Source organism: Vidua chalybeata, chromosome 3, assembly GCF_026979565.1.
Source record: "Vidua chalybeata isolate OUT-0048 chromosome 3, bVidCha1 merged haplotype, whole genome shotgun sequence".
Lineage (NCBI taxonomy): Eukaryota > Metazoa > Chordata > Aves > Passeriformes > Viduidae > Vidua > Vidua chalybeata.
Genome location: NC_071532.1, coordinates 24,222,022 through 24,236,857, shown reverse-complemented (window position 1 = coordinate 24,236,857; position 14,836 = coordinate 24,222,022). Strand labels below are relative to the sequence as shown.

The window sequence follows — 14,836 nt, the reverse complement described above, 5'->3', positions numbered from 1 at the left end:
AAAAATACCTTTGCACAAGGTCAGAAACAATCTTGATCAAAACACAAGATCAAGATTATAACAGAGAACTTCAGTAAGCAAAGCTCTCTACCAGGGCAGGTAGAACACTCTCACTGTATGAAGAGATTCTGTCCCAAGATACAAAGGTACAGGTGCCAACACCAAGAAGTAGCATTCAGAACCAGAAAGATAAATGCAAGATTGTTCATTTCATTATGCAGACACCTCTAATCCATACCCTGACATTTCACATTTCTGCAAACTATGCAACAGTCTGCAGCAGGCACAGTGCAACTTCTTGACACCTAAAGAATGCTAAAAGGAGCTATTATTCTAGTCACTTGGATTCTAGTACTTTACAGGGGGAATCTCCTTTCAATTTACACTGCTTTTCTTTAATGACTTGTATTTTACAGCAGACACTCAATATTCATTTTTGGTGTTGTAAAATGAACTTGGAAGATGCTGCAAAGAATTCTTCCAACGAGCTCAGCAAAGTTACAGGAATAGAAACAAAGATCCACATCTTACCAATGACCATAGCTGGTCCCCATAAAGTGTTCCAGCATTTTAGAACATGGTTACACTGCAGTAAGGGTTCAAGGAATTAACATTTTGTCTCCAGTGCACATGTAGATGCAGTGGATACCTACATCATACTAAAATGCATTTTACCTAGCACTCCAAGTATTAGTGGATTTACTTTTGTTAAAAACCTGAATTTACTGCACATTCCAGGTCATTAGAGCTTTCATAATTTCTTATTTACTTCTAGATATGAATTTCCATTCAAGATACTCAGATCTGCATTTTATTTCAGAGGAAGATCCAGAAGGAATCTCTACCAGTTCCTTACTTACTTCAAGATGCTAGAGGCTGAAACTGAGCAGCTAGGAAGAGTAAAAGCTGAGTTTGCCCACTCCTGTCAACAGCTGGAGAGGAAGTTGTGTTATGCAGTGAACAAAATCAACATGGCAGCTCGGGGTCTTTAAACTGGGCTGACAAGAGTGATTGAGTGTTTTGTAATATCTCCTGGCTAGTTTTCAGAAAGAACTGGGCTCTGATTACTTACTTCAGAGCCTTTTGTACAATTAGTTTGCAGGCAATATAATTTTCTCACTTACTCCTTAATAGAATCATGCAGCTAGCTGGCTGATAGAATAACAGCATATATGTAAACCTCCTGCCTAAAGTGCCAGGGGATAATTTGTGTATTCCTTTCAGTAGCGTAATGGACTTTTACAGTTTGGCAGTTAAAGGGCTGAGTAATATAAATTAGTATGATGCTTGAAAATAAAAATATATGTCAAATCTTCACTCCCCAAACATATTTCCACATGTGCTAGAATAATATAATGGGATTTATACCAGTCTAAGCCCCTTTTCTTTCTTCATGTACTAAGGAATGTTTATTTAAAACCAGTTCCTTTTTCTACTGATTTGTTAAATTTTATTAGCTCGGCCGCAGAATGTGAAAATACTTCTAAAACACTGTGCTTACCAAGAGCAGCTGAAAAACTGAAAACATGATGCCATTTGATCCTGAGATAGCAGGTGAGGTGCTAAAACTTACCCCATATACCCAGCTCTCCAATTTTACATGCTTCAGACAGTCACATCTTCACACACAACTCAGGATAAATGGGCCAAGGTACCATCTCTTTTTACCTCACAGATGAGGTGTGGATGTTACTTGAATGAGGAGTGAAGAAAGAAAATTTTTTGTGGTACAGGGACTTACTTGATGGCTTTACAAGTCAGGCAACTGAGTGGATTTAGCCAAGATTCTCAAAACCATTTTGGCCATTTCTTGCACAGAATTGACAGTGACACCAGTGACACTAAAGGTGACAGGACAAGCAAGAACCATGGCTAAGAAGAGGTCATTCAAAGTACTGGGCCTCCTGCCTTGCTAGAAGTTATTGTCATCAACAATCACAATTTCAGAACCTCCCAGATACCTCCCAGAGAGGGAGAAGCTGGCTCTGGGAACAGGCTGGAACATGGGTCTCTCTTTCATTAATACCAACAAAAACAGAAGCTGCGGACATCAAGTCCTAGCAGAAGCTTTATTTCCTTTTTTCATACTGCAATATTAGACATTGTAACACCAAAGAGGTAAAAGGATTGCTAGAAGCTATTGAAGTATGCTCAGAAAATCTTCGGACAAGTAAAAGCTATGAGGAAGACTTAAGTGCAGGGTGACAATGTGTTTGGAAAGAATAGCCATGAGCCACTTAAAAAAGCAAGAGGAATACTGAAGATATCAGTATTGAAGCTTTTACTGTGTGGGAATGTAGGCTAAGAAGAAAAAAAAAAAAAAAAAGGAAAAAACCAAATGAACCAATATTCCTTCAATGTAATAATTTTCTGTTCATGAAGCTGCATTTCAGTTCAATAAGGTTCAATTTTTTCTCCCAAAGTTTCTCTTTCACATTCTGTAACTTAATACCTTTTTTCCAAAAGCTTGTATTTCAAAAATTAAGTGTTCTCATTCTTCATAGAGACTACTGTTTAACTGGATTTAAGTCTTTCTGCAGTGAGGTTTACCCCAGATACCCCTTCAAGCTCTCTTTTCCTGGATGACAGACCGGAAGGAATACACCTGCTTGTCTGTGCATTACTATGCATCAACTCTGAAAATGGGAAGTAGCAGGATTACAGCCATAGGTCTTCTGGAACATAATAAAAGAGAACTCTCAGAAAGAGAGACACAGGAGAATCTAAGCTGGCATGGAGAATGAATTTCACTATGTTAGGTTACACCTTTATTCATAATCCAACCAGAACAGAAAACAATAGTTCCTGAGAATCTGAGAATGACGAGCTCTTAGAAATCAAGAGTAACAGGCTAACTGAAAGGAAGGACAGAGAAAAAGTCCCAGACTTGAAAATCTATTCTCTTAATGAAGCTGAACAGAGGAAAGTAAAAATATTTTCTCTCTGGTTAAAGTTTCAGTTCTTCCAGATTCTGCTCCCTACTTTGCAGTCAAAACTTAGCTGAATTAAGGTTTGAGTAAATATTTTCACATGTAAAAGTACCCTCATCAGTAAAGTTTCAGAAGTAGGGTCGGGATGGAATGAGGTCAGATTTGAACATAAATAACTGAATCCAGTTTTGTCTGACAAATCCTCAGATTCACCTGATACTGTAAGAAAGCTCTATGAATTATAGACCAATGAATTCTGCTACAGGTCATCTGGAGATGATCAAGCCTAAAATTGACTGTATTCACAACTTTTCAATCAGGTGACTTCAGAAACACAGAGTTACAGAACATTTCAACATTTGGTTCCCAAATGCCTCAAGAATCTTTTCATGTATGAAGGGTTATGTTTCATCTCTTGCTTATGTAGCCTTTTCTGTTAGAGTAACTAAGGAGGAGCAGCTACTTTTTAAACATGGTGTTTGAGAGAGGAACATGAACAGCTTAGAAGTACATTTTTAATGAAGTCACTATGTTGAATTGCTTTGAAGAAATCAGTGCACTGTGTTACAGAACAAAAACATATTTAGAACTTGCAATTTTTTTTTTTAATTCTTAGAAAGCAACATGGTGATTTAAAGCAAAAATGTAAAGGTGATGTTGACTAGTCTGACTACATGACAGTTTTGTATCAGCCTCTAACTTTAGGTAGGTTGGTTTCCAGCATCATAAAAAGTCACCATAATTTTCAGTATCAGACTGATATTAGGAGGTGTTGAATCTGTAAGGGCCCAACGTATTCAGAGGTATTGAATCCCCCTGGACTCAACTTATTCAAGAGAAATGAAGGGCATTTAGGTCACCTTAAAAGAGAATCAGTGCTTTGAAGGCACAGAGAGAACTGATCCCCTGCTACCTGGTAGTCACTTAAGAGCTGTTCAAGTCAGAAAGAGTGAACTATCTACATATGGTCCCTACTGGTATTTTATCTAGGTCAATTTTGATACATTCTACTACTATAGCACAGAGGATTGTCATTGTTTATACGCATACAGAGTATCTCAGTCTGGAAAGCTGCAAACTGAATTATTTTCACACTAGAAAAAAAAAGGTCATTAAGAAGTTATACAAACATTAACATAAATTACTTGCTAGCTGAGACTTCTCATGTCTCTGGTTTCAAATGAGACAGAGGTTTGTAAGTGGGCTGGAGGCTTTCAGAGATGTTTATAACAAAAGGAGATCCAGACCTAATTATAATGACATTGATACATACTATTTGTAAATCACATCTCTTTTGCAGTATTTCTGATGGGTTCAAAATAGCCATGCACCAATCAGGAGGCTCATTCTTACTCCCAAATCATCTAAATGCTTATTACGATTTTCAAGGTTGTAAGGAAAGCAGGGATAGTAAAAAAGACAGAACAATCTGTATACTTTTAAACTTCTCTCTGGTTCTCAGATTTCAGCATGTTTATATTTTATTGTCTCATCTTGTTTAGCTGCCATAGCTATGCAATGACATTATGACAGGATAAAAAGATGTGTTGGAAGGAATTAAAAATACTCGCTTGCTAGTCTGGCTGGCCCACGAGCACAGAGAAATTGGGGAAAAGGGAAGATATCTATCACTGCTTGCTTAAAATATTCTTTGAAATAAGTGCTGATGCACAGACTTTCACTTATATAAGGAAGGTGAATGATTAAATCAGGTAATGATGGATTCAGGTGACATTTAGTGTTCTGCTCACTGGAGGGCTGCCATCTCTGCACCAGAGCCAAGGTCCACAGGCCAGTGTACCAAGATGTGAGCCTCCACCCTATCCTTCTATAAAACAACAATATTCTTAGCTATCAGCAAAGAAGCTGAAAAGCCATAAAATCTTATTTCATTTGCTTTCATTTCCTCCTCAAAAATGTATTACAGAAGACAGCTTTCAGAAATGCAAAATACCCTTTGGAAGCCACTTCAGTCATGTGCAACTTCAAATCAAACTTTATGTTGCCTTATCTGAATGTACATAGTTAGTTCTATCTTTCTTGATTAAAACTTCCTGATTGAAAAATAAAAATGTATTTACTGTAAAGTGTTTGTACATTTACAGTTCAAACTGGCTCAATAATAGGTCAACACTCTAAAGAGGATTGAAAAACCTGAACATTAGAGGGATTAAAAACAACTCTGAGTAACCAAACAGCTGAACAAAGTACAAAGCAGTTTGGGCAGGCTTTGAAGACAATAGGAACATCCCTGCAGAACTGTAGAGCTGAAGGCTCTTAGCTGAGCAGCATAAAATGAGATGGCAGAAGACAACAGCATTTCAGGGATAGAGTATTTCCTGTCTGTTTTAAGAGACACAGACAGGCAGCAATTCTCAGGGATGAAATTATGAGACAGTGAGGGTCTGACTGCAGGGTTTCTTACCCACTATTGCTTTATTCACCCTGCGTATACATGAAGATTGATGCCTCACTACTGTTCATCTAACTGCTTTTCCTCAAAAAATAAACATATAAACAAAAAAAAAAAAAAAAAAAACAAAACCAAAAAAAAAAACCAAACAAAAAAGTAAAAATTCAAGAACAAAGACTACTGAATGCAAAATATTTCGCTTTTTTGGGGAAAATTCAAACAGTATCCAGAGAAATGATAAGTAAGATCTGAGACTTTTGTGAGAAGCCTTAGGAGGAATGTGCAGGGTTTACACACTGTCTTTTCAGGCTAGTTTAAATAGTACAAAGACAACAGTCTGGACAATTTGGAAGGAGGAAGGATGAAAGTCTTATAGATGCCAGCCATTATTTTAGAAGATAAAAGCTAGCATAAAACAGGATAATAAACTCTCTTTGAACCTGTAAGTCCTATCATCTCAGCCCTCCCCTGAAAGCAAGAACACCAGTTCAATCCACCTGCTGAAATGTTTAAGTTATGAACATCAAGTAATTACATATTATTAATGAAACTGTGTACTTACTAGTATATGTGATAACTGACCAAATAAAAATTATGAGAAATATATTTACATTAAATAGTCACTACAAAATTTCTAGCAAGTGCAAGACCTCTGTGTTGAACACAAGACTTTGCACCCAGCTGACAACGGAAAATTCTTTTTCCCCCCCTCTTTCTTTTAATGAAAGCTCAGAGTTTTCAAGATAGTACAGTGCACAGCAGAAACTGTGTAGAGACCCTAAAAATCAATAGACCTGTAACTATTTTTAGATGTTGCTATTTTCTACTATCCCTGATGTTAAGCCAATTTTGGGAAGATTTGGCTGTGTGTGTATTTCTGTGAGACACTTGCAATCAGCCACCATGTAAATTATCCCAGAAGCAAACTGAGAGCTGCAGCTGAATGAGTGCTAGGCTGAACGGAGAGAACATCCAGTTCTTCCATACCTTATATCTCACAAAAGGGGCAGAACATCACTACCTTCTACTATGACCTAAGAAGACATCAATTTTGTATACTGAGCTCTTTTTTGGTGGGTTTGTTCTCTTTCATTTTTTTTAGCCAGGAAATTGCTTATTTCTAATTTTTTTCTAATATTATTGATTTTTATCATAATTATGCACACTTTACCAAAACTGCAAATGTAGTTTTGGGCCATGTTAAAAATATATATTCTAAAAAGACAAAATTACTCCTTCTTATACTTCAAAACAGGGTCCATTTAATTTCATAATGTTTAAGGAAATGAGCAGAAATGGATACCAGGAGACAGGAATGGATGTTTTTTAGACTAAATTGCTAAATCTGGAAGGGAATGATATCTCCATTACCCTTAAAAACAGATGTATACTTTACATTAGAGTGAGAAAGACTAGAGAGCCTTGTGTAGGAGCTACTAGGTGCACTGTGATGTTTCTGTCCTGTGTGAGATGCTGGTGGTGCACAAATAACTGTGCTGGCTCTCTGAGCAGCTGCCTGTGGCTTCCACCTACTGAGACCTCAAAAGACTCCTCTGGAATGGAAAGACTCCCATTGACTCAGTGGAAAGGACATCAGGCCTTACATGAACACAGGATGTGCTTCATAATCTGACTTTATAAGCTCAGCCTTCCTCTCCCTGAAGTCAGGGCAGTTGTACCCATGATTTCAACAGGAATAGCACTGAGGATCTGCAAGTCTGAGCTAATTTAGTAAACTAATGAATGATCAGCAAAGGTTTGGGAAGTCCTATGTTCTTCTTCATTGAATCTATAATAAAGTACCCATCACAAGTAAGCTATTAGCATTTAAAATAAGTCATTCTTTGAGCTGAAACATGTTAGCCCTACATATGCACAGTTACAATATTTGACTCTTCAGGCAGCTGGTTTTCTATTCTGCATTTCAAAGCCTGTTGCATTTATTTTTGTTTTCCTGTTTTCTTATTTGCAGTACTGCAGCAGCAAACTCATTTTAAATTTAAGCAGAGAGAATGAACATGATATGAACAAGGAAATGAAACAGTGGAGGGAAGAATGACCTCCAGGGCACTGGAATTAAATTCTATCAATTAGAACAAAAAACCTCAGGGGAATTACTCTTCATGTGAGCCTAAAGGTAGAATTTTCCCATTCAAACAATGAGGAACCTTTTTTTATATACATTTTGTCACCTACCACAACTCATGGTTTGATTCACCCAAGTAGCTTCCATTATTTTGGATGATATCTGAAAACTCTCAGTATTTATGCCAGCTTAGTCAGGACCATTGCTGAAGATGCTGCCATGACATTATGATGGGTAACATACTTCCTATTCTTAGTTTCTTCATTATGGCTTTTCTTTTCAATGCTTGGTTTTGCCCAACTGCATTTTTTTTGTCTTCACAGCACTGTCACCTGCTGATGCAGCTCGTGCTCTAACCGCACTGAGACTTTTTGCACAGCTGCCAGTTCTAACTTGAGCTGCGTGGCCAAGTCCAGGTTGCTAATCTGGAGGATGACGTCTCTGCCTTGTGCTCCCATGCCCAGAAACTTGCTGTCTGTGGTGTGGTGTAAAATTGCAGGTTACCTATTACTGCCAGAAGTCAACACTTCAATCAGTTTTTTGTTTCTGTAGCAGTTTTTTTTTTTTGTGCTCAAAATGCAACTAAAATAATCCTGCATCAATTCAGTCCTGTAGGACAGCTATTACACAGCAATTAAATACCATTTATAAAAACAAAGTTGCTAGTTGAAATTGGTGCTTGAAGTTTAGCAACCACAAAATACAAATTGATTCAGTAGAAACATTTTTTGAGCTTTTTCTGAAAAATGTTCTTGAAGGTCAAGTGAAATCATCTACTTTTTTTTTTTTTTTACTTTTTTTTTTTCCAAAACAGAGACTTGAAATGAGCATACTGTCTCTGTATGTGTGCTTATTTTACATATAAACCCAGGCCACCACTACAAATCTTTGTTTACTAGTTGCCAACAGTGCAACATTCAGCTCCATTGAACAACTCAAGTCTGATGTTTCTTTTTAGTGGCTGTATGGCCCTCATACTTCATGCTGGTAAAAGACCCAATCTCCCCAGCAGCAAAACGGAGGAGAGAAGAATAAAACAGCCACCACCTCAGCAACAGATAAATCAAATTAACATTCACTATTTTTCCTTACTAGTTTTACATTAAATATGGAAGCACTATACTTAAGACCAAATGTTTTTTAATTTGGAGTTATGTGAAATTACAAACTGAAGCTCACTTTATGTTCTTTCTTAAAAAGAAAAGTATGTCACCAGATTGGACTGCCTTTCCTGAGAATTTCAGGCACTCAACATGTATGAAAATCAAGCAGGTTTTATTGAGGAGCTTAAATTTGGACTTAGCAACCTAATTTTAGTCTCTGAAGTCTGAGTTTAATTTAATGTGACACTATATTCCTGCACAGGCCAAGCTTGGCCTCATGTTCTTTAAATAAAGCACCTTCAATTTTACTTGAAAGGATGATATCTAAATCAAAGCAGAAGGTTATTTTGTCTCCATAGGTTCTGAAGCTAGAAGAAGCAGTCACGCAAATTTTCCCATTTGTACTAATTTCTGCCAAAATATGTGGCATATTTGTAATAGGTATCAAGAGCAGATTAGTAAAAAATACTGAGCAGAGGACCAAAAGCTGCCAACTTACTCTCCTTAGAATACGATCTTACAGTTATTTGACAAACCCATTTAAGACCACTGTATATAGCGGGTGAAAGACCAGTTATCAATACACTGATAGGCACAAAGCACTACACCATTGCATTTTTGTTCCAATTTCACATGCACTGGTTCTTTAACAAATATAACTGGATTTCTGTAACAATTTAAGTACAGGAGTGGTGTTCCTAGGAGCAACACACAAGGATAATCCTGTGTGCCAGCCACAGGGTGTGTTCACAAGGTGTCCATAACAACCTTCAGAAAATGCTTCACTTTCTTCGCAACAATCATTTATGGGAATCCAGACAAACTCTCAGAGAAAACAAATTTGAATGTCCACCGGTTAGCTCCAGTACTTTTCTCTTTTTTTGAATCAAAATAAAAATAGTGTTGGGCTAAACACGACAGACAGAACTCCCAAAGAAGCACAAAGGGGCTTCTTCATGAGCAACATCTGTAGGACCGTGCATGAAAAGGCATGGTCTGAAATCCTAACGGGCTTCAGCCAAAGACTATACATTTTCATTTTGAGCAAAGGAAAGGAAGCTTCACAAATAACCAACCTTGAATTGTCCTCTTGAAGAAAGCCTTGCAGGCCTCGCAGGAGGCCACTCCATAGTGGTACCCTGATGCAATGTCACCGCACACCAAACACAGTCTTTTGGGCATCGAGTTCAGCATATATTCACACTTGGTCTGTGAGTCTTCAGCAATGGTACTGGAGCAGTCATCGTACCGTTTCCTGACCGGCCCGTTGCCCCCGAGCCCTGCAGCCGAGGGGTAGAGGGGAGGCGAGTCCAGCCCGTTCTGATGTCCATTCATGGTGGAACTGTAGCTCCCGCTGGCGTCGGAGGAGCCACCGGGGCTGTGGTGGTTGATGCTGTCCGTCAGAGAGGCGGGGCTCGACGGTTCCGTCTTGATGTACGACGAACAGCTGGAATCAATGTGTCGATCTTTGCTTGACATTCTGCAGAGAAGCCTGCAGTGGGGAGAGAGAGAAAGAAGAATGTGTGTATTAAAGACAGTGCTCTTTAAGGCTGCTCTGGAAGGGTTAGGGACTGCACATCATTCATTCATTAGTCAATACTTCTTGTTCTACATGAAGGTAATCAGCATAAGGGCATGACAGAGCTTTGTCAAAGCTCCAGACAGGCAGTAAACAAAAACTTTAAAGAGACCAAATCCTTCTGTTGTCCCCTCCACCTGCCCTCTAGGCTACATGTCAAATTCACATCAACTCTAAATTCTGAACTTGTCATCAAGCAAGTAAAAAAATTTTATCATTCCTATTAAATGGCTTGGCTATTAAATGTCTTCATTTCTCCATCTATACTTCCTTTCTGTAAATCCCACCATTATCAGAAACAAATATTTTCAAGTTTGATCACATAAATGCTCTGCTCTGTAATTAATATTTGTCAGGACACTTAACTAAAACACATATCCATTATCTATTGATCTGATTCAAGAACTGAAGAGCAAGTCCCTTGCAATCTTTTTTTTCTTCATTAATATTGCTTTATTATAGATACAGCTATTTAGTAACGAAGTAGCACATCAATGGGGTACTCTAACAAATAATTACAGCTGAACTCCATTTTCACAAAATCTAAGTGAAATGATTCATCAGCTGTGGCTGCAATTACTTTCTAGCCATTATCTTCAGACTAACCAGTAATAACTACAGCACTATCCCATATATCTATAGCTCTATAGGATCTGACATTTTATGTGCTCCATTCTTGGATTAAAAACATATATTAGAGTAAATTTTACATATAAGTCTTGTCTTTCAGAAAATGATATTTTGTCTTCTCAGTTCTCACAGTTTCAGAATTAAGCAGCTGAAATAAAACTACACAATATCTAATCCAACGAATTAGTGCTTTCTACAGGGAGGACTGAGGGAGAGATCTTTGTCTATTTCCATCCCCAAGTTTTTTACTATTAACACATTTTGGTGTGAACAAAGGACAAAAATAATAATTAGAAAGCTCTGATTCAGATATTATCTTCATTTTTTCCAGCTGTGATTATGAGACCACAGTAGCAAATGGCCTATCCAGCATTTTCCTGACAGTACTCTCAGAAGCTACCAAAGTTCAGATGATAGTTATGAACATTTCTTTAGAAACATTAACTGCAGAAAAGCAACTATCCCATAAGACCACCTGGAGCTATGGATTTGTGTTTTCAAAGCAAATATGTAAGTCCAGAAAATCTGACTGACATAATTTTCTGAAGTAATTTTTGAGATCTCGTCTTCATTTTTCCAGTTCGTTTTATTTAAGAATAAAAAATTTTCAGCAATTTCTACTTTAATATCAGGAATAAAATTCACCAATGGAAAAACGACATAAATCAAAAGAATTGGCTTCCTTCCCAATGGGGGTAATGGAGATAAGAGCCTGACCCTTCATTAAGGACAAGTGTTTAAGATGAGATTCACTCTAAAATCAGTGCCCATGGATTTTATTTAGACTTATCAATTGTTGCGATTTTTACTGTAAAATTCTATTGAAAACAACTAACGTGTATATTTGGAAAACAGCCAGATTGATGTACAGAAATGTTACCATCTAAACTTAAAATCAGGGCTTATTTGGGGAGGTGGAAGGAGCAAGCTATCTGGTGTCAGCAAATAAACCAAGGAAATGGGAAGGTTAAAGCTGTGAAAATATCTTATTACAGTGGACCACCTGCTTGTGTTGTCCTTTCCTCAAGAACTGGAGGGGGGGAAATCCCCTTGCCAGCCTGCAGTAGCGTGTGCCTTTTCTTCTGCATCTGCTGCCTTGTAGCCGTCACTGTTAATGAGTGCTGTAATTAATAGATAGCTCTCTCTTGTCTTTCTACTTGCACTCTGGGCTAAGCACTTTTCTCAAGTCAACGTTTGAAAGAAAGCGGGTCGGCACTGACTTACAGCAGCTCTGCGAATTCCTTTTAATTTAGAGCACTTACACCACCACTCCACTTATTACCTTATAATTACTGGACTGCTCTCACATACATTACGATCTTAGACTAGAGTTAGAAGTTATTAGGGTACTAAAACATGGTGTCTCTCTGTCTCTCTCTCCCCTTGCATTGACACTGAATTTTATACAGCTGTGATTAAGATTATCAATTAACTTCCCCATTTTACCAACTGATTTTTTGTATTATTTTTCTACACACTAAGATCCTTTTATTGACTAAACATGTACTCGGTTCTTTTTTTCACCTCCCTTCTGCCAAGACTCCACATGTAAAGGCTCAAAATACAGCACTAGGAGTCACTGCCTACAGTCTGTCATAACCAGCTTGATGGCACATTCTTTTATGAAACTTCCATTGACGATTTTTTAAATCTAATTTCTGCAATAATGAGCCCGAATGTCACCCTTCCCATTCCTGAAAAAACCCATTTGCAATTAATTAGCTGCTCAACTGCATGTTGTTTTGGCCAGTACAGAAGTAGCCATCTCCCACTCCAAACAGTCCAAACCAAAATACCATCTCAGCTCTAACAAGCACTAAAATCTGATCACTAGTGCTGCCTGTGCTCAAGCCAGTCTGCTGATGCCTCTGAAGTAGCAGGTTCTGGTACTAACCAAGACAGAGCGGCTTTTGGCTCCAGCTTCAACAGTACAGACCGGATTGGTGCGCGCTGGCAAAGCGTAAACACACTTAAAACATTAATGATTCCAGGGAAAAGCGAAAATAGCAGCACCTGGCTCTGAGAACAGAAACTTTCTCAATCCCCAGAAGGTGAAACACAGACAAGGCTGGGTACTGGCTGTGGGTGGGCAACAGACACCTACGGCTTTCACTCCTTCCTTACTGCACCACTTCTGAACAAAAGTAATTCAAGAGCCATCTAAAATGGATGGCAGGTGTGACCACCATCAAATTATCATGCTGAACATTTGGAATAATGCCTAAGCTAGATCTCTGTAAAATCCCTCCCTCAGTTCCCTCCTAATTACTACTTAGCTCGTTACACTGAAGAATTCCTAGACACCATTGCATTATAGTGTAAAACTACAGTTGGAGTTTAATTCTCTCTTCCTCTCTGTGTCTGAAATTCTACAGCTCTATTATTCAAGCCTGAAATATTCACAACTATCTATAAATTCAATTGTCAGCCGGTGGGTTTTATTCTAGACCTCACTTCAATCTAAAATTAGAGGCACTAAAATTCACATTAACTCTAAGAGGAATGTAGTGAATAAGACTTTATTTCAAAAGAACACCTTTTTGTCAGAAAGAGCTATTTTCAAGATGATGGCTTTATCTGCATTCAAAGAGAATAAGCCCAATTCCACATTGTGCTGTTAATGCAAAATTTTTAGGTCACATTGGATTAATAAAAATCTAAATTTAGTTAAGGTTTATGAATAGAAATAACATGTGTCATATAAAAACGTACAGTATTTATTTTAAAGCCTTGGTGGGGTTGTTTTTTTTCTTTACTAGATTTTAAGTCAAATAAATGGCAGTTGCATTTGTGGTGGGCTGTTATGAAGTAAGTTTTCTAACAAGTGGGAAATCTCAGGAAAACTTTCCTTTTCGTACCCTCAGGAAAAGCAACAACAGGCACTAGAAGCATTTCCATCGCCATATACAAGAGAAACTATGTAAGCTGCTGCAAGCAGCTTGCAGATGACTAATATGCAATATACAGCATTAACTCTTCATGTCTACACTGAATTTACTTCAAAACTTCATCATTTAAGAAAGACCTGCAGCCAGGATCTGCTGGCAGAAAGATACAATGACAGAGCACTGCAATAGGCAACTTCTTCTTTAAAATGGTCTTAAACAATAGCGAATAAATTGTAATGCTATGTGCTTATGAAAGGCTGAATATATTAGGAATTTATTAATGCAATCACATTCATATTTCCATCTACCTGCCACATTACTAATGATATTGACAGTGCTGACACTGGCTAAATCAGTATCAATATACAAGTGGAATGCAAAAATTAACTGCATCTGATTACAGTATATAGCCTTAAGAAAGAAAGCTTCATTCCAGCTACTGGGAGCTCTTTATATTGCATCTATATATATAAATGGTTCACAAAGTTACTTTTCCCTCATCTCTCTTATTACCAATACCCAAAGGAGGTCAAAAAAACATACCAGTACATCGTAATCTGTGAACACATTTCCATTTGTTTTTCAAGAAGGAAAAGCTCTTCTTACAGCATCATTCGGTATTTCAGAGCCACACTGGTGGTATCAGTGGCAGTAATAATTAGCTACAATAATTAAAGTGACCACTTTTACTACAGACCAATGCTAAAGTCCACTTTTACCTGCACATAAAGTATTTTCTTTTCTTGGGGAGAGAATTGCCCTACTTCCATAAATATCAGAATAGGTTGTTAGCAGTTGACATTCGTAATGACAGCTACTACGTGGGAGCATCAGCAAGGTAGGTGTTATTATGCACACCTAGGTACTTTTCATGCTAACAGTACCACACATCTGATTTTCCTCCAATACCTTCGTCTCACATGGATGTCTACCAAAAAGGTCTTGCTTTCCTCAGACTTTAACTGTGAAAGCCAATGCATTAAAGAATCTCTTTGTCTAAGTGACACAGTAAATCTGCAGCAGTCAGGAATGGATGCCAGATCCTTGCTTTGACTATAAATACCACATTTCCTTCTAAATACTGTGCTTACTTTCATTATCATTTTGCAGGTCTATACTAAAATCAGCAGACAAAAAAAGAGTCAGCGTGTTCCAGTGAATTCTCATTATCGGTTTCCCTGACTGTAACAAAGAAAAAAACCACTTG

General features: G+C 37.8%; 1 protein-coding gene across 5 annotated transcripts in view; it reads right to left on the bottom strand.

The window, feature by feature from the left end:
• Positions 1 to 14,836, bottom strand: part of ESRRG (estrogen related receptor gamma) — a 225,847-nt gene that overhangs the window by 113,011 nt on the left and 98,000 nt on the right. For all 5 annotated transcript variants that reach the window (XM_053938568.1, XM_053938563.1, XM_053938567.1 and 2 more), the window contains exon 2: positions 9,609 to 10,024. In XM_053938568.1, the coding sequence (XP_053794543.1) occupies positions 9,609 to 10,011 (403 nt within the window). In that variant the 5' untranslated portion in view covers positions 10,012 to 10,024. The remainder of the gene's footprint in view (positions 1 to 9,608; positions 10,025 to 14,836) is intronic.